The 24,942-nt window shown below is 43.5% G+C and overlaps 1 protein-coding gene across 2 annotated transcripts in view; it reads left to right on the top strand.

The window, feature by feature from the left end:
• The window catches only part of top2a (DNA topoisomerase II alpha), an 83,162-nt gene that overhangs the window by 36,947 nt on the left and 21,273 nt on the right, over positions 1 to 24,942 (top strand). For both annotated transcript variants that reach the window (XM_084323517.1, XM_084323516.1), the window contains exons 21-29: positions 6,564 to 6,795; positions 8,762 to 8,896; positions 9,496 to 9,696; positions 10,869 to 11,064; positions 14,703 to 14,794; positions 16,248 to 16,394; positions 17,115 to 17,198; positions 23,224 to 23,412; positions 24,132 to 24,240. In XM_084323517.1, the coding sequence (XP_084179643.1) occupies positions 6,564 to 6,795; positions 8,762 to 8,896; positions 9,496 to 9,696; positions 10,869 to 11,064; positions 14,703 to 14,794; positions 16,248 to 16,394; positions 17,115 to 17,198; positions 23,224 to 23,412; positions 24,132 to 24,240 (1,385 nt within the window). The remainder of the gene's footprint in view (positions 1 to 6,563; positions 6,796 to 8,761; positions 8,897 to 9,495; positions 9,697 to 10,868; positions 11,065 to 14,702; positions 14,795 to 16,247; positions 16,395 to 17,114; positions 17,199 to 23,223; positions 23,413 to 24,131; positions 24,241 to 24,942) is intronic.

The following is a 24,942-nucleotide window of genomic DNA, read 5'->3' as shown; positions in this document are numbered from 1 at the left end:
AGAGGAAGAGTTGAGTATCGTCGGCATAACAATGGTAGGAGAAGCCATGAGACGTGATAATGTTACCCAGTGATTTAGTGTAGAGGGAGAAGAGAAGGGGTCCTAAAACCGAGCCCTGGGGGACACCCGTCCGTAGGGGGCGGGTGGCCGACAGGGTCCCTCTCCATGACACTTGGTAGGAGCGGTCATTGAGGTATGATGACAGCCATGTCAGCGCAGAGCCAGCCACTCCCATTCCTGCGAGGGCCGCAAGGAGGATCTGGTGGTTGACTGTGTCGAAGGCTGCAGATAGATCTAGGAGAATCAGGACAGAGGAGAGGCCTTTCGCTTTTGCTAAGTGAAGTGCCTCTGTGACCGCAATGAGGGCTGTCTCTGTGGAGTGACCAGTCCTGAAGCCTGACTGATTAGGGTCTAGGAGGTCATTCTGTAAGAGATAAGTAGTAAGTTGGTTGGATACAGCACGTTCAAGTGTTTTAGAAAGGAAGGAGAGAAGAGAGACAGGACGGTAGTTGCCTATGACAGTAGGGTTCAGGGTTGGTTTTTTTATGAGCGGCGTGACTCTGGCTTGTTTTAGGGAGGTGGGGACCACCCCCGAGTTGAGTGAGGAGTTGATGGTTGCAGTTAGGAATGGGAGGATGTCTGGTGCTATGGTCTGGAGGAGTGGGGAGGGTAGCTGGTCCAGCTGGCAAGTAGTCGGACGGTTTGACGTTACCAGTGTCAGGGTCTCTGCTTCTGTAATGGGAGAGAAAGATGACAGAGTGAAGGATGAGGTTCTCGATTCAGCATTTGGAATGGGTGGGGGTTGGGAGAAGGAGCTGCGGATGTTCTCCACTTTTTCCTCAAAGAAGATCGCAAAGTCTTCGGCAGAGAAAGATGAGGGAGGGGGGGGTGGGGGGGGAGTGAGGAGGGAGGACATGGTAGCATGCAGTTTGCGAAGATTCTTGGCAGAGGCCTCGATCCTATGGTGGAAGAAAGAAGCTTTGGCATTAGTGATGGTTTTGGAGAATGTTAACAAGAGGTTGTGATATGTGTCGATGTCAGCAGTGAGGCGTGACTTTCTATACTTCCTTTCAGCTGCTCTCAGGACCTGTCTTTGTTCTCTCACTGGATCTGTCAGCCATGGACTGGGTGGGGAACGGCGGGCAGGTTTCTCAACGAGGGGACAGAGCTTGTCGAAGGAGGTTGCCAGGGCTGAAAGGAGGGTGGAGGTTGCCATCTCTGTGGAGAGAGCAGAGAAGGTGTCACTCAAAGGTAGAGCGGATAGTATGTCAGAGGAGAGGGTGGAGGGGGATAGGGAGGGCAGGTTGCGTCTGAGTGAGACTGTTTGAGTTGGGGTGAAGACCTTTCGGTTAAGCATGAGAGTTAGTGAGAAGGATATGAAGGAATGGTCAGATACATGTAGGGGAGTTACCGTGGTGTTAATGATGCTGGAGTTACGGGAAAATATGAGATCCAAGGAGTTGCCTGCTTTGTGGGTGGGAGGCATGGCAGTGGGAGTCAGGTCAAACGATTGTAGGAGGGCGACTACTATGACTGACTGAGATGAGTCAGGCAGGTTGAAGTCGCCCAGTAGAAGGAGAGGGGTACCATCTTCCGGTAAGGAGCTAAGAAGCATGTCCAGCTCATCTGTGAAGTGATCGAGCGGACCTGGAGGGCGGTAGAGTGTAACAATGGTGAGATTGAAAGGATTAGAGACAGATACTGCATGATATTCGAGAGAGGAGAGTGACAGTTCTGGGAGTGGTGTTACGTTTGTAGCCCATGAAGGAGATGTCATGAGGGCAGTGCCTCCACCCCGTCTGGAAGGTCGAGGTGTGTGAGTGAAGTTATAGTTTGTAGATAATGCTGCAGGTGTTGATGAGTTATTGGGGGTTATCCAGGTCTCAGTTAGAGCCAGGAGCTGCAGATTTAGACTATGGGCGTAGGCAGTAATGAAGTCAGCTTTCTTGACTGCTGATTGACAATTCCATAAGCCTCCCCGTACTGTGACAGGTGTATTAGTGGCTGTAGGAGGGTAGGAGAGATTAGCCGGGTTACTAGCAAACTGTCGTGGATGGGTAGAGTCAGTTCTGGAGGAGCAGATTGTGGATATAGGTATGAGACACATTGTATTGTCGAGAGTGGCAGGGAGGAAGTAGAGAAATAGCAGTGTGGGAGGGAAATATAGGATTATGGTGTACTTAGCACTGGGTGGATCGGTGGATCCCTCGGCGGTGAACTCCAGGATAACTCCTCCTCTTTGTCCCTCTTCGTTTCTCGACGCTTCGCTGACGCTACACCAGCAAGCCTTTAAATCACTATCACTAATTAGTGCTGTCTTAACACCTGGCCCTTAATGGGGGCACTTAACTAAACAAAATGGCCGTTTTAAACACGCCCCTTTAATCAAGTCAGCTGGTTCCTCACTTTTAAGATTCACTAATAAACTTAAAATGGCTTACCCTAGTTTTCAGTATAAAGCAATGTTTCTCAGTGAGAGTGTCCTGTCCTTCCTTAACAGAGCCCAGTACAGAGTGACTTCAACACAGTGTGGACCTCTGCTTTTAAACAGGGCAGGCTCTTAATGGCTCACTCAGCAAATCAGATGCTACTAGTAAACAGGAAACAGTCCCTTAATGGGGGCACTTAACTAAACAAAATGGCCGTTTTAAACACACCCCTTTAATCAAGTCAGCTGGTTCCTCACTTTTAAGATTCACTAATAAACTTAAAATGGCTTACCCTAGTTTTCAGTATAAAGCAATGTTTCTCAGTGAGAGTGTCCTGTCCTTCCTTAACAGAGCCCAGTACAGAGTGACTTCAACACAGTGTGGACCTCTGCTTTTAAACAGGGCAGGCTCTTAATGGCTCACTCAGCAAATCAGATGCTACTAGTAAACAGGAAACAGTCCCTTAATGGGGGCACTTAACTAAACAAAATGGCCGTTTTAAACACGCCCCTTTAATCAAGTCAGCTGGTTCCTCACTTTTAAGATTCACTAATAAACTTAAAATGGCTTACCCTAGTTTTCAGTATAAAGCAATGTTTCTCAGTGAGAGTGTCCTGTCCTTCCTTAACAGAGCCCAGTACAGAGTGACTTCAACACAGTGTGGACCTCTGCTTTTAAACAGGGCAGGCTCTTAATGGCTCACTCAGCAAATCAGATGCTACTAGTAAACAGGAAACAGTCCCTTAATGGGGGCACTTAACTAAACAAAATGGCCGTTTTAAACACGCCCCTTTAATCAAGTCAGCTGGTTCCTCACTTTTAAGATTCACTAATAAACTTAAAATGGCTTACCCTAGTTTTCAGTATAAAGCAATGTTTCTCAGTGAGAGTGTCCTGTCCTTCCTTAACAGAGCCCAGTACAGAGTGACTTCAACACAGTGTGGACCTCTGCTTTTAAACAGGGCAGGCTCTTAATGGCTCACTCAGCAAATCAGATGCTACTAGTAAACAGGAAACAGTCCCTTAATGGGGGCACTTAACTAAACAAAATGGCCGTTTTAAACACGCCCCTTTAATCAAGTCAGCTGGTTCCTCACTTTTAAGATTCACTAATAAACTTAAAATGGCTTACCCTAGTTTTCAGTATAAAGCAATGTTTCTCAGTGAGAGTGTCCTGTCCTTCCTTAACAGAGCCCAGTACAGAGTGACTTCAACACATTGTGGACCTCTGCTTTTAAACAGGGCAGGCTCTTAATGGCTCACTCAGCAAATCAGATGCTACTAGTAAACAGGAAACAGTCCCTTAATGGGGGCACTTAACTAAACAAAATGGCCGTTTTAAACACGCCCCTTTAATCAAGTCAGCTGGTTCCTCACTTTTAAGATTCACTAATAAACTTAAAATGGCTTACCCTAGTTTTCAGTATAAAGCAATGTTTCTCAGTGAGAGTGTCCTGTCCTTCCTTAACAGAGCCCAGTACAGAGTGACTTCAACACAGTGTGGACCTCTGCTTTTAAACAGGGCAGGCTCTTAATGGCTCACTCAGCAAATCAGATGCTACTAGTAAACAGGAAACAGTCCCTTAATGGGGGCACTTAACTAAACAAAATGGCCGTTTTAAACACGCCCCTTTAATCAAGTCAGCTGGTTCCTCACTTTTAAGATTCACTAATAAACTTAAAATGGCTTACCCTAGTTTTCAGTATAAAGCAATGTTTCTCAGTGAGAGTGTCCTGTCCTTCCTTAACAGAGCCCAGTACAGAGTGACTTCAACACAGTGTGGACCTCTGCTTTTAAACAGGGCAGGCTCTTAATGGCTCACTCAGCAAATCAGATGCTACTAGTAAACAGGAAACAGTCCCTTAATGGGGGCACTTAACTAAACAAAATGGCCGTTTTAAACACGCCCCTTTAATCAAGTCAGCTGGTTCCTCACTTTTAAGATTCACTAATAAACTTAAAATGGCTTACCCTAGTTTTCAGTATAAAGCAATGTTTCTCAGTGAGAGTGTCCTGTCCTTCCTTAACAGAGCCCAGTACAGAGTGACTTCAACACAGTGTGGACCTCTGCTTTTAAACAGGGCAGGCTCTTAATGGCTCACTCAGCAAATCAGATGCTACTAGTAAACAGGAAACAGTCCCTTAATGGGGGCACTTAACTAAACAAAATGGCCGTTTTAAACACGCCCCTTTAATCAAGTCAGCTGGTTCCTCACTTTTAAGATTCACTAATAAACTTAAAATGGCTTACCCTAGTTTTCAGTATAAAGCAATGTTTCTCAGTGAGAGTGTCCTGTCCTTCCTTAACAGAGCCCAGTACAGAGTGACTTCAACACAGTGTGGACCTCTGCTTTTAAACAGGGCAGGCTCTTAATGGCTCACTCAGCAAATCAGATGCTACTAGTAAACAGGAAACAGTCCCTTAATGGGGGCACTTAACTAAACAAAATGGCCGTTTTAAACACGCCCCTTTAATCAAGTCAGCTGGTTCCTCACTTTTAAGATTCACTAATAAACTTAAAATGGCTTACCCTAGTTTTCAGTATAAAGCAATGTTTCTCAGTGAGAGTGTCCTGTCCTTCCTTAACAGAGCCCAGTACAGAGTGACTTCAACACAGTGTGGACCTCTGCTTTTAAACAGGGCAGGCTCTTAATGGCTCACTCAGCAAATCAGATGCTACTAGTAAACAGGAAACAGTCCCTTAATGGGGGCACTTAACTAAACAAAATGGCCGTTTTAAACACGCCCCTTTAATCAAGTCAGCTGGTTCCTCACGGAACCTTCAACAGAGTTATAAGATGAGATATTCCTTTATTGATCCCCTTGGGGAAATCACACATATGAGCATGGGGGAGGGGAGGTACAGGTATGAGCAGGGTAATAGTAGAAAGACATAGAAATACAGGCAATAAAAAGTATAGTACAGTAGAAAAGTAAAAAATAAAATAAAAAGGCAGTGTAAACTATAGGGCTCACCCCTATTAGTCGAATAGTCGACTAATCGATCGAAAGGAGCCGTAGTCGACTGCCAACCTCTTAGTCGAATACAACAAACAAATATATATATACCATATATATATTTAATTTTCAAATATCATTCTTTCCAAAAGAAAAGAGGCCTAGAAGGGCGGCTAGGTGGTGTAGTGGGCAAGGCACTCGCCACCAATGTGGAGACGCTGGGTTCGCGTGTTCGAATCCAGCTCTCCACATTGTTTTCAGTTTAGCTGGTCGTCCGCAGTAATACACATTGGCCGTATTACGGGGAGGGAAACTGAAGGGTGGGGATCGGGCGTTGTGAACAAGCGACTCCTACAAGTCGGTTGGTGCGCCTGCGCAGTAGAATCAGGAAGTGTCGGGGGCAGCGTGAGCTTCCCACGCGTTACTCCTCGACACTGAGAGATCGAGCTGCGCAGGTGAAAAGATGCGACTGCTGTTACCTCAAGTACCGGAGGGGACTTGTGCTATGTATGACTTAGTCCACATTGCAGCCGGCTTGTGGGAGGCAAGAAACAGCGTTCGTGACAGGGGAGGGTTGAATTGGATGATACGAAATTGGGATGGGAGAAAATATAGAAAAAAATGGGAGAAAAAGTGGATCAAAAAAAAAGAAAAGAGGCCTAGAAGCGTGGCTAGCGCTAATGGCACGCACCAGAGGATAACTGCCTAAGAAAACAGGCACAGAGGCACTGAAAGAGGATTTCACCCATCTGATGAACACACTAGACTAGACGAATATCTAGATGTATCCATCAGTGGACCAATTGCATGCTTTTGCAGAGAACAAGAAGCCTTCCGTTGACTCCTTCAGACATTACGCACCCCCCACAGCCCAAATGGAATGATACAAAAATAAATTCATGGCTAATTTCGGCCAATCATAGTCGACTATCCAAATCCTTAGTCGGGGACAGCCCCTAGTAAACTATAATATAACTGAATATATGCAAGTAGGCAGTGTGATCAAAGGTGCAGATGAGGGTCTGTATGCCCTATCAGTTATATTATACATTACAATAAATATGGTTACAATAAACACTAGAATCTAAATATATATACTATGAGTAAGTAGAGTTTAAGATGCAGCGAAGAACCGACACTGTGAAACTTGTCGTCTCCCCCCTCCCCTCTACAGCCCGCTGGCTCGCCTGGTCTTCCCCGCTGTGGACGACAACCTGCTCAAGTACAACTACGACGACAACCAGCGCGTGGAGCCCGAGTGGTACATCCCCATCCTGCCCACCGTGCTGGTCAACGGAGCTGAGGGCATCGGGACCGGCTGGGCCAGCAAGCTGCCCAACTACGACGTCCGGGAGGTCGTCGGCAATCTGCACCGCATGCTCAACGGAGAGGAGCCTCTGCCCATGGTGAGGGGTGAGGGGGCGGATGAGAGCTAGAGCCTCAGCCCATGGTGGGGGGGCTAGGGATGAGAGTTAGAGCCTCAGCCCATCACAAGAAAGTACTCCACGTCCTCTACTGTCTCTATACTCTACACTTACCATCCTTAAACGTTTGAAAACATTGTTCCTTTGAAAACTTAAAACGGGGTCACGTGGTTCTTCGCCTGTGGTGCTCAGTTACTGCCGACTGAATCGGTCGTGTCACGTTTCTATACCCATTTGAAGAAGAAGAAGGAGGTAGACGTTAGTTTGCAATGGGGCCGCGTTATGAAGTCGCCCATTGAAACCGCGAAACACATTTGTGTCTATATGCAGGCTATATAATGCATTATTAGCAGGCGTTTTAGGTCTAAATGGGTTAGTACAGGAAGGAAATGCCTCTTCTATGCATTCTAGATTGTTGCTGCTCGCGTAGTACTAATTTATATATTGTACACCCAGTTTAATCACCTGTACATTGTATATTACTATTACACTTTACGGTTACATCTGCACTGAGGTTGGACCAAAACCTCTTTTTGTTGTGCTGTACTTGTGCTGCACGATGACGATACCTTTTAATTAGGGATGTCCGATATTATCGGCCTACCGATATTATTGGCCGATATTGCCATTCAAATGTAATATCGGAAATGATCTGTATCGGTTTTCAAAAAATTATAATAATTATTCTTTTCTTTGGGCGGCTAGGTGGTGTAGTGGTCTAAGGCACTCGCCACCAGTGTGGAGACGCTAGGATTCGCGTGTTCGAATCCAGCTCTCCACATTGTTTTTCAGTTTGGCTGGTCGTCCGCAGTAATACACATTGGCCGTATTACGGGGAGGGAAAAACTGAAGGGTGGGGATCGAACGTTGTGAACAAGCGACTCCTACAAGTCGGTTGGTGCGCCTGCGCAGTAGAATCAGGAAGTGTCGGGGGCAGCGTGAGCCTCCCACGCGTTACTCCTCGACACTGAGAGGTCGAGCTGCGCAGGTGAAAAGATGCGACTGCTGTTACCTCAAGTACCGGAGGGGACTTGTGCTATGTATGACTTAGTCCTCACTGCAGCCGGCTTGTGGGAGGCAAGAAACAGCGTTCGTGACAGGGGAGGGTTGAATTGGATGATACGAAATTGGGATGGGAGAAAATATAGAAAATGGGAGAAAAAGTGGATCAAAAAAAAAAAAATTATTCTTTTCTTTTACATTTATTTAACCTTTATTTACCCAGGCAAGTAAGAACAAATTCTTATTTTATTTATTGTCAAAAGCATGCATAATGTGTTAATTCCACGACAAGAGATAATGTATAGCTACGAGGTCATTGTCGCAAAATAATTGACCGACACGGAGTTATAAACGCAGTGAAGGTCAATTATTTTGCGACAATGACCGAGTATAGCTATACATTATCCCGCTTATTACATGGCTAACTTACTAACAATATACCTAATTCATTTTACACCATCGACGAGACGAGATCAAATGCAGACTCGGTTGTTCTGTGGCTCCTCTGTCATCGCCGGCAGCCGGCAGGTGTGTGGTCTGATTGCACTGATGTAGTCCAGCTGTGCATAATGGTAATGCTTAGCTTTCGTGACTGCGATCAAAATGCTTGATTGTGATTGGTCAATAGCGCTCTGTTACCCGTATCGGCGGTCATTATTGCGCGTTGCCCATGACAGCGGTCAGTTATCGAGAAATAATTGACCGCTGTCAGGGGCAACCAAGCGATATCGACCAATCACAATCAAGCATTTTGGCGAATGTTAAAACGCCATGTAATAAGTAATGTTAATTACCTGAAATTATCCCGCACATATCGGTATCGGAAATTAAGAGTTGGACAATATCGGATATCGGTAAAAAAAAAAGCCAATATCGAACATCCCTAATTTGAATCTAATCTAAGCACCACACGTGAAATAATCCTTTGATGTCTTGCCTCTGGCAGCTTCCCAACTACAAGGGCTTCAAGGGCACCATCGAGCAGCTGCACACCAACCAGTACATGAACAGCGGGGAGGTGGCCATCATCGACGACACCACCATCGAGATCTCTGAGCTGCCCGTCAAATGCTGGACGCAGGTCAGTAGCTGAGCGCCTATCCTCGTTCTGTGGGACCGGTTAGTGTTCCGTTCTTCCTATTGGACTGTGGTGTGTCCAATCGTATCACGGAAGATCCGCTTGTGTCTCAGCAGCAATAGATAACTATTCATATGTAATTCTTGATGATTTTAACTATTTGTCAAACTGGGGTCTTGCCATACCGACTGCCTGGGGATGGAGAGACTGAAAAGGAGCTGCTAGCCCCAGGTCATCAGGATGCTCATCACCCATTCTACATCCACACACTCGCGTTTAACATCCACCTTAGACACTTTTTAACACCACACCATATTGTATCTATTTATTACAAAAATATTTGCAATACATCTCTACCTCATTTTTGCATTTGTTTACATATTGTACTTTAGTTTTGTATTTTGTATAGTGTTTGGTCTTTTCTTTTAACTTATTTTACTCTGTGCTCTCGGGAGGCTCATACAGAAGCGTATATGTGACAAATAAAACGGAACTTGAACTTGGAACTTGACATCCGTCAGGAACAGCACATGAAGTTATTTCATGATATCGTCAACGTTTGTAATCGTATGTTGAAATGCCTTCTCTCTCCTCTTACCCAGACATACAAGGAGAATGTGCTGGAGGTCATGATGAACGGCACTGACAAGGTGCCCGCTCTAATCACCGACTACAAGGAGTATCACACCGACACCACTGTGCGCTTTGTGGTCAAGATGACGGAGCAGAAGCTGGTAGAGGCGGAGGCTGCCGGCCTTCACAAGGTCTTCAAGCTGCAGACCTCGCTCACCTGCAACTCCATGGTAAGGACCTGTACTCTCACACCTGCCACTGGAGCGTTTAACCCTTTCACTGCCACACTACAGAAGGTTACCCCTTTACTATCACACTACAGACGGGTAACCTTCTGTGTATTGTCGCAGTGAAAGGGTTAAGAACTGACTTGAGAGCTTAAGAAGGGCCTCTCGACCCCTTACTGTGACGTGAGATCCCTTACTGTGACGTGAGATCCCTTACTGTGACGTGAGATCCCTTACTGTGACGTGAGATCCCTTACTGTGACTTGAGATCCCTTACTGTGACTTGAGATCCCTTACTGTGACTTGAGATCCCTTACTGTGACTTGAGATCCCTTACTGTGACGTGAGATCCCTTACTGTGACGTGAGATCCCTTACTGTGACGTGAGATCCCTTACTGTGACTTGAGATCCCTTACTGTGACTTGAGATCCCTTACTGTGACTTGAGATACCTTACTGTGACTTGAGATCCCTTACTGTGACTTGAGATCCCTTACAATTGTCTGACATCCGGACTCAAATAATCAACACTGAAGAAGACGATTGAGAGCAGCATTTGTTTTGACGTTACAGCACTCGAAGATGTCTTCAAAAAATAAAAGGGTGGAGCTTTAAAGGTGTTGTTGGGGGCGGTCAGGTGGCGTAGCGGAGATTGCGCTCGTCACCAATGCAGGAGATGCTGGGTTCGAGCCCAGCTATCTGCTTTGCTACCAGCTTGGCTGGCCGTTCATACTAATACAATTGGCAGTATTAGGGGGTGGGAAGCTGGCGTTGTAAACTACGGGTCAGGTCTCGGCGCTTGCTCAGCGGGGCAGGACTTGGTGGAGATAGCGTGCCCTCCCACGCGTTAGACCTCACCAATGAGAGTCCTCGCTGCCAAGTGAAAAGACGTCACTGGCTGTCGCCGCACGTATCGGAGGAAGCGTGCGATCGACTCGGGACACCCTTGTACCGACTCGTAGGAGAACATGCGAACGGCGACCAGGTAGGGGAGGGGGGTGGGAATTGGCACAATGACTAATTGGGACGGGGAGAAAAATAAATCGGAAACAGAAAAAATTAAATAAAATAAAAAAGGTGTTGTTGGGGAAGTTATAATACTGACGCAGTGAACAGTCAGTTTGCGGTCTCCTCAAACGTCGGCCACTTTCCAAACCTCTTCCTCGTGGTCCCAGGTGCTGTTCGACCACGCGATGGGCCTGAAGAAGTTCGATTGCGTGGAGGACATCCTCAAGGACTTCTACGAGCTGAGGATGAAGTACTATGTGCTGAGGAAGGACTGGCTGGTGGGCATGCTGGGGGCAGAGGCAGCCAGGCTCACCAACCAGGCCCGCTTCATCCTGGAGAAGATCGAGGGTGTCCTGGTCATCGGTGAGTGGCTCCTCCCAATGTCTGCAGGCAGAGCGCTCGACTCGACCGCCGCACGACATTTCATCTTTTTCATTATAAAGTCTGACAATAAAGGGAGCAGGTAGTTTCTAAATGAGTAAATTATGATTTTGAGGGAAAAGGGGTGGGATTAAATAAGTGTATACTTCTTCCCACTCCTTTTCAAATATGTAATGACAAGATTGAGTTAGACTTTTGTGTTTCTTGTATACATTTATATATTTGAATGGCTTAAGGCCATATCTGTACTTGTTGTTTGTTCTTGTTGCATATTTGAAATAAATTTCAATTCAATCAAAATATATCAAAGCAAGAGATATTAAACGGTATCCGGGGTATCTGCGGGGTATTAAAAATGTAAGTATTACATTATCAATTTACTTCCACTGGCATTGCTAACAATTTCTACTTGCAGTATCTCAAAAACCAGAACACGTGCCTGTTCGTATGGATTAGAAAGACCCATTGTGTTTTTAAACGGTTAAAAGGTTATACCCTTTATTTGTATAGCACCTAGAATTGCAGCAGTAAAAAGACACAAAGCACAAAATGTACAAAAAAGTGCAGACCTAAAATAAGTATGAAGTAGAATAGACAACGTCAAGGTAAGGCATATAACATTAAATCATATAGTTTTTCATATTAAGATCTAACATCTTAACTCATTCATCGTCTACACGCTTTCCGTATCTCTGCCGCTTCAGGCCAGATTAAAATGGTCATTTTCGCGTCGTTTGCAGAGCTGTGTGTTCTGTTATAGCTGTGGGGACAATGGTGTGGCTCATTTATTACACGCTAAACATCGCATTTCCAAGATAATCCAGTCTTTTTCCATAGATCGTGAGATAAAACGTGTTATGTGCAATAAGCCCAAACCATTCTGGTTGATTCCCTGAAACCCCAAATACTCTCAAATCAAAGGTATATAACATGTACATCATGTACCTTCACAAAATCATAATTTTTGGGGGTTATCCAAAAAGAATAATTCCAATGATCCCATCGGCGATCGCGTTTATATGTAATTACACGTGTTTACGGCACGGGACACTATAGGTTTTGATGCAAGCAGAATCTTTTGTGATTTATGATCATGGACTCGAACCCACAATATCCTTTTAGCTTTTGTGATTTATGATCACAGGGACTCAAACCCACACACGGTATCCTTTTAGCTTTTGTCATTTATGAACACAGGGACCCACTTTAGCCGTTAGTTCAGTAGCATCTGTTACGTCAGTCTTAACACATCCACCGCCGTTCACGCTGTACAGCGTTATTGCCCGTCATGCGTTGTCTGCCAAACCACGCTGTACAGCGATATTGAGATCATATTTCATTTTTTCACCATGACATTCATAATTCAGCCACCCAGCCTCTGGTGATACAGTGGGACTCTGCACAATATTGCAACGCCTCAATACCGCCGCCTGGTGGATGATCGGGCGAGTTACAACCGGAAGTGGCAATCGGTGCATCTGGGAAATCCGTCCGGCAGTCGCATATTGTTGTGGGACTCCAGACATACACTGGTGTGCATATGGATCGCTGCCATAACTCAATAATCAATATGATTTGGGCGTTTATTGCGCCATACAAACCGGAAATGGATCTAGGAGATCGGCGTCAAATAAGTGGGATCTTTTTCCTCCAGTCTAGTCGGCGAACGGTAAGAGGACGCTAAATTTTTTTTTATTTTTTTTATATAATATTTTTTGCACAAATCTCCCCAATATTCAACACATATCTTTCCACATCACAATATGCAACGTCCAAGATTTGCCTTCTTTTTTTGTAAGAACATGCAAAACATGTAAAAGACTCATACAAATACATTAAAGGGGAACTATTTTACTATTTCTTTCACTATTTGGGCACTTTTACACAATTCCTGTGAGTCTATGGAACACCTCTGTAATATATATATTTTTTTTATTCATTGTTTTGTATTTCTAATCAAGTCCTCAAAAACAGCATTTTTCTACCTGAAGATCTCGAGCTGTTTTGAGCCTGGGCTCCTAAACCACTGAGCATCGTCGTGTTCGCCTGAACATTAACATGCAGCAGTGACTATATGACATCACATATAGGCACATTTTCAAACGACTCAGTTCAGTGAGGGTGAATATTGTGAGAGGAGAATTGGAAGAATGCGCCAATATGAGAATTTTGAGACATAGATCATATTAATATAAGTTCACATAGCTAGGAAACAATGCTAAACACTCAAAGGCCATTTATAAGATAGTTCCCCTTTAAAAACTGACATGGAAATTAAAAAAATACTTACGAAAAGAAAATACTATACATTGTGCATATATATCCCTGATGCACATACTTTACATGTAGACCGATCTACCTGCGAGCAGGTATGTGCTGCATCTTCTATCGGGATGCCATCCTTCTCCATATTGCATGTGAGAGAATGCGTCTCAGATATATGTAGGTGTGCATGAGAGCATGATGCATGTGTGTCTCAGATATATGTACGTGGGTACGTGTATCACGTAAGTACCGTATGTGTGCATGCCTCATACGTGTGTGTGTGTGCATCGCTCTGGTGTGTGACTGTACTCCTACCTCTTGTGTGTGTCTCGTATCCATGTGTGCCTCTGCCCCCTATGTGAGTGTATCTCAGCTATGTATATGTATGTGTCTCAGCTACGTATGTGTGCGTCTCCTATGTATGTGTATATCCCCCATATGTGTAAGTGAGAGCCTATGCTTCAACTATGTGTATATGTACGTGTGTGTATGCCTATTTCCTATAAATGAGTGTGCATGTATGTGTGCCCCTGGCATGTATATCTCAGGCTTGTGCATATGAGTGTGTGTAAATCTATTATGTACACATACGAATATGTGTATCCTAGATACGTGTATGTGGCTAAACATGCGCATATGAGAGTGTGATAGAGACGGTGGCCATTCCATAGATACACCATCCGGACATAAAATCTATGCATATACATGCATAATACAATATAAAGTACAAGTACCATCAGATCAGATCCCCTTTTTCACATTCATCCTTGATACCATTGTGCTAACGTTATTTTCAAGCCGATTGTAAATTTCTTTATTTACAAACCATCTGATCAATAAATCAACCCATACTACATAAAGCAGTTAGTGACGATCAAGGAATTATAAACGACCCCCCCCCCCCCCCCCTTTCCTTCGCGCATGATGAAGCATAACTAGACCCATCATATACATTTGAATTTTTTAATATAGCGTGTATAGGGAAGACACGCCAATCGATAATCTATATATGCGTTTAGGCCTATAACTCACGTTCTAGGAATTACTGCAGAAAACGATAAAAACACTTATATTCTAGACGGTATTTTTGTATGAATATATGAATGAAAAAGTATAACGTTCCTACATCCTGAACGATAGATAATCGATGTTGAATGGGCCATAGTAATGTCAATTTAGCAATACAATTTTAAAAGTTATAGCCCTGCAAAGAAGGTGAACATCTCCATAGGCTTAGAGTGGTGGCAGACTGGCTATATTGATGGATATAACCAATGGCAGGGAATGTGTTTAACGAACGCCTCCTGGCCGTCTCCGCTGCTCACGAGTACCCGACCCGTCTTGTCTGCCTACAGAGAACAAGCCGAAAAAGGAGCTGATCCGCATGCTGCAGGAAATGGGCTACGACTCTGATCCCGTCAAGGCCTGGAAACAAGCTCAGGAGAAGGTATCCCTTTCAATCAAGTCCTCCACTACAATGCTAACCGCTTGCTCAAAGTATAGATCTGCAGCCGCCGCTGTACAACCCTCCGACGCGGAGCGTGTCCCCTTTAGCGGCTCTGTAAGGAAAGCACACGCCGCCGCGTAACAGTAGACCGTTTCTTCATTTATTTAAAGTACATGGAGCCAAAGGATGCCATGTGTACGTGAATAAATTAAGAAGTGTACTGTTGCCTGATACTTTGTTTAGAACTACTGTGGTAATATTAGAATCAGAAGCACTTCATCCCATCAATGAATGTACAGGAAATCTGTCACGGTGACACCGGCGCAAGGAGTTATACCGACGGCTCGCGACAAACGTGCATTTGGTACAATTACAACAAGACCTGGATGAGAGTCTGCAGCGTGACGGGAAGTAGTATAAACGCATCACTCCCCCATGTAGAGGCGGCATTTAATACTATGTGCATTAGTCTTGGAGGGAAGTGATGTAAGCGTCCTGTTGTGCATTGGGGCCACACATGGTTCCCTGGTCTCTGGCCTATTCAATTGGCTTTCAGCAGTTTGCATGATGAATGCTGTTCGGTATCGGTGTCCCCTAGGCCTAGGGAACGTAAGAGAACCTATTTATTCCCAGGGGGAAATTGTATTATCAACATTCAACAATACTACATGGCAAATAAGAACGTAAAAAAATTTATATATATATTTGTGTGTGTATATATATATATATATATGTGTATGTAATTAAATATGAAGTTGAGAATTGTGCAGATACCCCTTGTTTATATATACAAGTGTGTGTATAAATCTATTAATTCTGTTTAAACCAATGGGGTTTTTCTTCACAGTTGCAGATAAAGATTGGGCTACACCAATATAGTATTAAAATAAACTGAGTTATATTCATTAAAGAAAGTAGATTTAGTTGGGCTGGGGCTTCTCCCTGGGCTGGGTCTGGGGCTGGAAAGTTGATATAATAAACAATAAAAAGACTAATTTAATCAGATTAATCACTTTATTCAAATTGAGGATTTAGTTTGAGGATAGCAAAAATATATATTTATATATATTTATATATATATATATATATATATATATATATATATATATATATATATATATATATACTGACTAAGTTCAAATCCCAAAAACAGGGTTCGGGGACAGCCTTACCACACCTGTGATCAATTACATAGACAACCATGTTAATTGCAAGAAAGAAAACAGTGTGTGGATTACACCTCACCAATTAGTGACACCACACTCAAACCACAATGTGAATATACACCACAGACAGTAAGTATACCCGGCCTCCACCATGTGAAAGTACACATAACATAATATATAAATAAATAAGGGTATGTGCACAATTATCTATATATATATATATATATAATACACGAGTTAGAAAGGTCAGTGTTTATTCATTGGTGTATGCATTCCTTGCCCCTAAGAATGTGGAGGTGTTGGAGGACGACGACGACGAGGAGGGCGAGAAGGAGGACACCAGCGGGCCAGACTACAACTACCTGCTGAACATGCCCATGTGGTACCTCACCAAGGAGAAGAAGGAGGAGCTGTGCAAACAGAGGGACGCCAAGGTCTGACCCCGTCCACCGCCCGCCCTCACGGCTCCTTATGCCTTTAAATTAGGGATGTCCGATATTATTGGCCTACCGATATTTGCATTAAAATGTGATATCGGAAAATATCGGTATTGGTATTCAAATTTTTTTTTTTTTTTACATTTCTATAACCTTTATTTACCCAGGCAAGCAAGTAAGAACAAATTATGATTTAATTTATTGTCAAAAGTATGCATAATGTTGTGTTAATTCCACAACAAGAGATATGTAATGTTAATTACCTGAAATTATTCTGTTTTTGGGGGGTGGGGGTGGAAACCCTGCATATATCGGTATCGGTTGATATCGGTATCGGAAATTAAGAGTTGGACAATATCGGTATCGGTAAAAAAGCCAATATCAAGCATCCCTACTTTAAATTCATGTTGACGTCACCGTTGATGACCAGTAATTGAGTTGGCCAAATTCCAATCGAAATGTTGAACGACTTTTGAAGTTTTTATTTTTATGGTCTCGAGTAGGTTTTGTTTTTATCAACTTGCTTGTGAAGCACTTTGGTGCCAGCTGCCGCTGCCTGGAAATGTGCTATATAAATAAAACTGACTTGACTTGACTTGACTTGACTTGACTTGACTTGACTTGCAAGGTGAAACGACGAGAGCGCTGATCTGTATCTGTTGTGGGGTGAATGGTCCGTCTCGGTGGTGTTTGACCTCTCGTCCCTCGCGGCTGTAGATCACGGAGCTAAACACCCTGAAGCAGAAGGACCCCGCTGACCTGTGGAGGCACGACCTGGCCGCGTTCACCGAGGAGCTGGAGGTAAGAGGCTGCCGCCCGCCGGCCTGGAGCACAGCGACCCGGAGACGTTCTGTTTTATTTGTCACGTGTAAAGTACAGCCCCCTGAGAATGTGCTTCATACAGTAAGAAGAATAAAGTCCAAACACTATACAATATACAAAGTTAAGTACAAAATGCAAACGATGAGGTACAAAATACAAACTGTCATGGTCATGTAATTTAAATGCCTGCAAAAGTGGGTAAAATGATACAGTAATTTATATTTATTCATATATTTAAATAAACCCGCCCTTTATTGATCCTCCGATCGCGGACAAGGGAAGAAACAGTTGTGATTGGAAGATCAAGAAAAGAGGGAGGGGTTTGAGACTGATCCCGACCAGTATCTGACCCGTGGTCTTGTTGCAGTTTACAATAGGGATGGGCATTTTACCAAAAAAAAAATCCAGATCGATTGATTGCGTGATATACTCAAGTAATAGTGGATTACTCGTGGAGGAAAACGCTGTACAAAATAAACCCCTTTTCCGGTTTTTTAGACTTTGCTCTTTTATTTTTAAACCCCCCGACCGGAAGTATTGTTGTTATCGCTAGCGGAACCCATCTATGAGCGGACAACTTGTGTCGTCCGGTTCTGTGCTTTTGAGCTAACGGCTAACGCTAAAACAAATGTTGAAATTGTTGGTGAACAACTAACTTTAGGTTAGTTTTAGGGATGTCCCGATATTTTTTTTTGCTCCCGATCATGTGATTTTGAGTATCTACCGATACCGATCTTTCCCGATCCGATCTTTCACATTAGTAACCGGAAGGGGGAAAAAAATCATTTTTCTCCCATCCCAATTTCGCCTCGCCAATTCTTCCTTCAATTCTCCCCTCCCATGTCTCCAACGTTGCTAGACTATGCCTCCCACTGGTCGGCTGCAGTGAGGACCAAGCCTTGCATCACGTGTCCCCTCCGGTTTCACGAGGAGGCAGCTGTCACATCTTTTCACCTGAACAGCGCAATCTCTCAGTGGCAAGGAGTAACGCGTGGGAGGCTCACACTGCCCCCGCTACTTCCTGATTCTGCTGTACAGGCGCACCAACCGACCTGTAGGAGTCGCTGTCCACAACGTCCGATCCCCACCCACTGGCTTTCCCCACCCCTAACGCTGCCAATTGTGTTAGTATGAACGACCAGCCAAGCCAGTAGCAACGCCGAGAGCTGGGCTCGAACCCAGCATCTCCTGCGTTAGTGGCGAGCGCCTTGCCATTAGTAACCGATTTGACGCATTTTTGTCAGAAACTGGCGAAGCAAGACTGTTGCCTCAATAGTCCCTCGAGGGGCTCGAGGTGGCTCGAGCGCCGGTGGCTCACATTACATTCACCCTGAATGTTGACGTTATCCAGGTGAAAAGTTAACTTCATTCAAGCGAGGCATTGCAACCGGAGTAATCTAAAAACTCCGCCTCCAAACCTGCTGCTTCATGAGAGCAATGGCGCAAAAAAATAAAAAATCAGGTGACTGCAAGTTGTGCAAGTGGATGTCCCTCATCCTTGACATAAATCATTTGATGTATAATTAAATCAAAGGAAATGCGTTTGTTTTGGCAAAATCCTTCTGCTCTGTGACGATAAATAAATGCTTATATGCAATTTAAAACTAAGGCCTCAGTATGAGTTTAAGACGTGAACATGGTCATGTTTGTTGAATTAAAAGAAAGTATAAAAAGAAATTAAAAAAATTCAGATTTTTATTTATTTTTTTATCCCGATCTTCTGAAAATCCAGATCGGATAGGGACATCCCTAGTTAGTTTTAACGTTAGATGCAGCTACAGGCAATCGCTGATGAGGAAAAGCTGCTGATTTTAATCTGCAGCGCGTCAAAGCCGTATATAATAGAATAGCCCTGTGGTGCGTAGGCCATAATGAAATGATCGAGTCACCATAATTTAAGATTGAGTTTTCTCATAGCCGTAAGTAATCCCATAGCCGTAAGTAATCCCATCAATCGATTACTCACGCCTACCCCTAGTTTACAATACACGTTCCTTATCTAAAGTGATCTTGTTGCAGTTTATGATGCACGTTCCCCCTTATCTAAAGTGATCTTGTTGCAGTTTACAGTACGTGTTCCACATAAACCATTTGTTGACAGATTTTATTTTATTTTATTTTATTAGGGATCCCCATTAGCTGGTGCGATAGCAACCAGCTAGTCTTCCTGGGGTCCACACACAAAAAAACACACAAACAATCACCATTGCAAAATTATTAAAAGTCAGTACACACAATGCATAATGAACCTACTGTAACAATTAATATAGCTAAAATTACATTAGTGTAAAACAAAAACAAAAAATTACTTTACAGTGTTAAAAACAATTTAAAAACAATTTAAGATTCTTTTTAAAAGTGAATCTACTGTAAATGCAGCAGAGGTTCCGAGGCAGGCCATTCCACAGAGTTAATGCTCTAAAAATAAAAGATCTCCCCAGAGCGCTGGTTCTAGGACCTGGCAATTCAAGCTGCCCACTACTGGAACCTCTAGTGTAATGCTCGTGCACAGTATTACTAAAAACAATCTGATGTATAAAAACAGGAGTCTTACTGCTCATGACCAACTTTGAACAGCACAAGTATATTAAAAGACAATCTATTTTCAACGTTAAGCCAAGAGAGGCGGGCATGCATACGGCTCACATTAGACCTTAGTGAGCAGCCCAGTACCAACCGTGCTGCCCTGTTCTGGACCACCTGGAGCTTCCTGAGGTCACCACTGGCAGCAGATGACCACATCGCAGAGCAATAGTCAAGATGACATAAAACTAAACTTTGCACTATCTGACATAAAAGGGGACGGGCAACAAAAGAAGCACATTTCCTGGAAATACCAATTGCTCTTCCCATTTTTTAAACAATATAATTAATATGCTGAGACCAAGACAGAGTGCAATCCAGCATCACTCTAAGGAGTTTAGTACTTTCAACTTGTTGAACTGCTGAATTACACAAGTTATAATGAAGCTTTGGATTTGTAGATAACCTGTGCCTTGTTCCCAGCACAATACATTTAGTCTTGGAGATATTAAGGACAAGTCTATTACATACTACCCAGTCATGCACAACTTTAAGTTCTCTACTCAAAACTTCATTAAGTACATTGCATGATGGTGCCGCGTAATACAATGTTGAATCATCTGCATAAAGAACTGTTGTAGCACATTTGGTAGCCCAAGATAGGTCATTCATAAATACAGAGAAGAGCAAAGGTCCTAGGCAACTTCCTTGCGGCACGCCACACTCTAGACCTCTGCTACTGGACAGGCTGCCATTTAGATACACCTTCTGTGATCTAGAGCAGGGGTTCCCAAACTTTTCAGGCCGGGGCCCAGAAAATAAGGCGTCAGAGAGCCGCGGCCCAATGCACATCGTCTGTTTTTTTTTTTTTTTTTTTTTTGCCAGGTGACCGATTTTTTAAGCCAAATATCACTTCAATCCTATTAAGTTAGTTCAAGTTAGTTATTCATTTATATGTGCTATTTATGAGAGGGCTAACTTGTTGCAAAATAATAATGATAATAATAATAGCCTCATTAAAATACTATTGTTGCTTCGGTTGTTTTCAGCGTTTTATGTGCATAATCTGTTATTTAGTTTGAAATGTTCGTTGAAATAAGTAATTTTTCGTTTTTGTTTATTTATTAAGTTAATATAAAACCATATAGTCACATTTTAGAATACAATAGAATAGAATTTTAGAATACAACTAGAAACACTGTCCTGGCCTGCTTCTAAGTTCAGTGGCCTGAAAAAAAAAATTAAATAAAAAAATAAAAAATAAAAAAATAAAAAAATGTTTTTTTTTATTTTTTTTTATTTTTTTTTTGTTTTTTTTAAATCATCTCGCGGCCCATCCGTGGCTGCTCGCGGCCCACCTTTGGGTCGCGACCCCGACTTTGGGAACCACTGATCTAGAGGACAAATAACTTAGTATCCACTTTAAAGCAGAAGAGTTAAAACCATAACATTTAAGTTTATCAACCAGTAGAGAATGGTCCAGCACATCAAATGCAGCACTAAAATCTAACAGCACAGCTCCCACCAACATAGAGTTATCTATAGCTTTAAGCCAGTCATCAGTCATCTGTATCAAGGCAGTAGAAGTAGAGTGACCAGGATGTCATTTCCGTTACAACCCATTCATCCCCATGGGTCACGTTTCATCTGTTCAGCCTCCCAGAGTCTTCCCCTTTCCAGGGTATCTGCGGGGTATTCAAAAGTCTTAAATATATTTTGTACACGATGGCATTCTTCTATGGTTGAGCTGGAAAGATTTTGGTTTTATAGTTGAATTAATAACCATCATAACACACGGGTATTGGTTTGTCTTGTACAGGGTATCTGCGGGGTAATATAGTCTTAAAAAAGTATTAAATTCATCACTCAATTTAAGGCCTTGAAAGGTATTAAGTCTTACATTTAATTTGCACAGGTATTACATTTTTTTTTATATTAAATAATGTAAAATATATTAAATGTTTTTGTATTCAAGTAGTTTTTAGCAGGGCTACCGGGAGCTTGGTGTGTCTGGTGAGAGCTTGTATGGAACGCGTGATGATTTAAATTGGTGCCCAAGTACAGCCGCCAGTTCAATGTCGCTATGTTTGGGCGACAGTGGCTCGGGAGTTAGGGCAGTCGTCTGGTAATCGGAAGGTTCCCGGTTCGATTCCCGCTCCTCCCGGGCACTGTCCTTGAGCGAGACATTTAACCGTCGGTGTGTGAGTGAATGTGAGGAACAAATTGTAAAGCACTTTGGATAGAAGCTGCTATATAAATGCCCAATTTCTAGTATGGTCGTGAAATTGTTATTTCATTTTTGCTCTAAGTGGTATTAAAAAGTCTTAAATTGCTTCCACTGTTCAGTCCTGTGCATCTTACTCAGGGCACGAAATTAGAGCCCGCCAATGGCGGGCATATTTTAGGTTTGGCGAGTCACACTGAGAGGTCTGCCTGGCGTGTAGTTCATATCGATACTCTTATTTTGAAAATCCTGTGCGGGTCTCATTTCCGCCCCAAGCGCAGCTCCAGTCATAATATCGATGGCTCCGGCAGTTAGCAACGTTCGGTTCATATGATACTCTTATTTTGAAAAAACCCGTGGCAACGAGTCATATCCGCCCCAGTCCGTGCTTCTCCTCGTATCAACACAGAGGCAGTCTGCTCTAGTCTAGTGCGGACCTCCGTGAGCTAACGTTACTGTTTAAACAATGACCCAGTCAACTATTCACTTTTAGTTTAATACATGACGAGGCATTGTCTAACGGTATCTAGCTGGCTAGCTACTGATGGCTGCTGATATCAACAAATGCTCCAGCAATAGTCGAGTGCATAATACCTCCGTTGAAGTCCGTTTGCTCGGTAGGCAACCTTAGCTCACGTTAGCTCTATATGTCCCAGTAAACTAAATAGTTCACTGAGGCGTTGTCTTAACGTTATCTAGCCGGCTAGCAGTAGCTACAGATGGCTCCTGATATCAATGTCTTATAACATTGATTCGATGCGTTTTCGAGCTGAGGGCATGTTGAATGTGATTTGACCAATAGGGTCCAGCTGCAGCGCCGGAGAATCCTGGAGGCTACTAAGTATACTCACAGACAGTGGAGCTGTTTGCAGATAGCGAGAAGTCACTTCAGAGAGAGAGAGAGTACAAATTTAACTCTGGCCTCTTTAAGTGTCTATTCTTCAACGTAATAGCTTATCTACTTGAAATGTACTGAAATCTTTTTATATACCGGTATGTGACACAAAAATGCGTATTTTTTTTGTCCGGTAAGAAATATGCTTGGCGGGTAGAATTTTCCCATCTACCCGCCACTGGCCGGTGAGTCAAAAAGTTTATTTCGTGCCCTGATCTTACTCATCCCAGCCTGCAGCGAATAATCACCTATGAACCCGTGGGCAACACTGGAGTGACTGTATACTGTATACCCATGAAAATGTTAGTTTTCAAGATTAAATGTAACCCCGTTTTTTTCTCTCCCTTTCTCCTCGGCATCAGCGCGTGGAGGAGAAGGACCGGGAGAACGCCACCATGCCCGCTCCCAAGGGCAAAAAGGGCAAAGTGTTGAAGGTGAAGCAGGAGACGCTGCCCACGCCGCAGGGCCGCCGGGTCGTCCCCCGGGTCACCGCCGCCATGAAGGCCGAGGCCTTCAAGAAGGGAGAGATCAAGAAGGGCAAGAAGGGCAAGGTGCGGGTCGTTACAGAGCAGGGGTCTAATCTACACAAATCTATTGTCGGGGGTCAGAGCATAGAGACACTGGGGTCTATGTATTGTATGTCAGAGAGACACTGGGGTCTATGTATTGTATGTCAGAGAGACACTGGGGTCTATGTATTGTATGTCAGAGCATAGAGACACTGGGGTCTATGTATTGTATGTCAGAGCAGAGAGACACTGGGATCTATGTATTGTATATCAGAGCATAGAGACACTGGGGTCTATGTATTGTATGTCAGAGCATAGAGACACTGGGGTCTATGTATTGTATGTCAGAGCATAGAGACACTGGGGTCTATGTATTGTATGTCAGAGCATAGAGACACTGGGGTCTATGTATTGTATGTCAGAGCATAGAGACACTGGGGTCTATGTATTGTATGTCAGAGCATAGAGACACTGGGGTCTATGTATTGTATGTCAGAGCATAGAGACACTGGGGTCTATGTATTCTGTATGTATTGTACGTCAGGGGTCAGAGCGTAGAGACACTGGGGTCCATAATTATACGTTCTTGTTTCCATGCTGCATACCCAAATTGTGCCTTCATGGTTATTCTGTGATTCAGTATATAAGCCAGGGTATATCGAGATGTTAAGATGGTATTTTATTGCCTTAAAACGTAGCAGTCCGACACCGTTTCGAATGAATGAATTGGTTAACTGTATTGATTTTGTTTTTATTTCCAGGGTGAGGATGTGGTGATGAAGATGGAGTTTGAAGAAGATGCTGATGGCACGGAGCTGGGCCTGGCGGCACGACTGGCCAAGAAGACCAAAGCTCCTGCCAGGGAAAAACGTGAGGAGGAGGAGGCTGCGTCAGTCTTTCATTGTTGCATGTTTTCTTTTTTATTTATCCAGGAATGTCTCATTGAGATACAAGATCTCTTCTTCCAGGGAGTCCTGACCAACATGGCACACAACAAGGGCATTAAACAAAAAACATACAAAACAAATACATAAGGCCATTTGTGCAGTGGCAAGAAGCATATCAGATCAGCAATAGCATCAGGTAAAACAGTTGCATGTTTCATGAAGGGATAATCGTAGCATACCTTTAAAAGCATTCACAGTAGGAAGTGCCTCTAGACAAAGTTTCACTTGCAGCGTATTCCATAAAAAGGGAGCATAGTGGGAGAATGCAGCTTTACCAAAGCTCTGACTGCATCAAAGGAAAATTTAAAAGCATCTCATTTGCTGCATCGTCTGGTATTAAAATAATAGCTCTACATTCCGTCAGCCATCACTGATGTAGAGTGTTTGGTCAGTGACACGGATCTCTCTGTCCCTCCGCTCTGCAGTAAACTGAAAAAATCTAATCAGGAGAGAGAACTCCATACTCCAACAAAGCGAATATTTCCTTGAAACCAATGTATTTTGTGTTTACTGCAGAGTGGAGGGACTGGGAGACCCATGTTACTGACCAGACACTCTATATAAGTGATGACTGTTTACTGCAGAGTGGAGGGACTGGGAGACCCATGTTACTGACCAGACACTC

This window comes from Notolepis coatsorum, assembly GCF_963971535.1.
Source record: "Notolepis coatsorum genome assembly, chromosome: 10".
Taxonomy (NCBI): Eukaryota; Metazoa; Chordata; class Actinopteri; order Aulopiformes; family Paralepididae; genus Notolepis; species Notolepis coatsorum.
The sequence above is the reverse complement of the archived record's forward strand: the minus strand, read 5'-3'. Positions and strand labels throughout refer to the sequence as shown.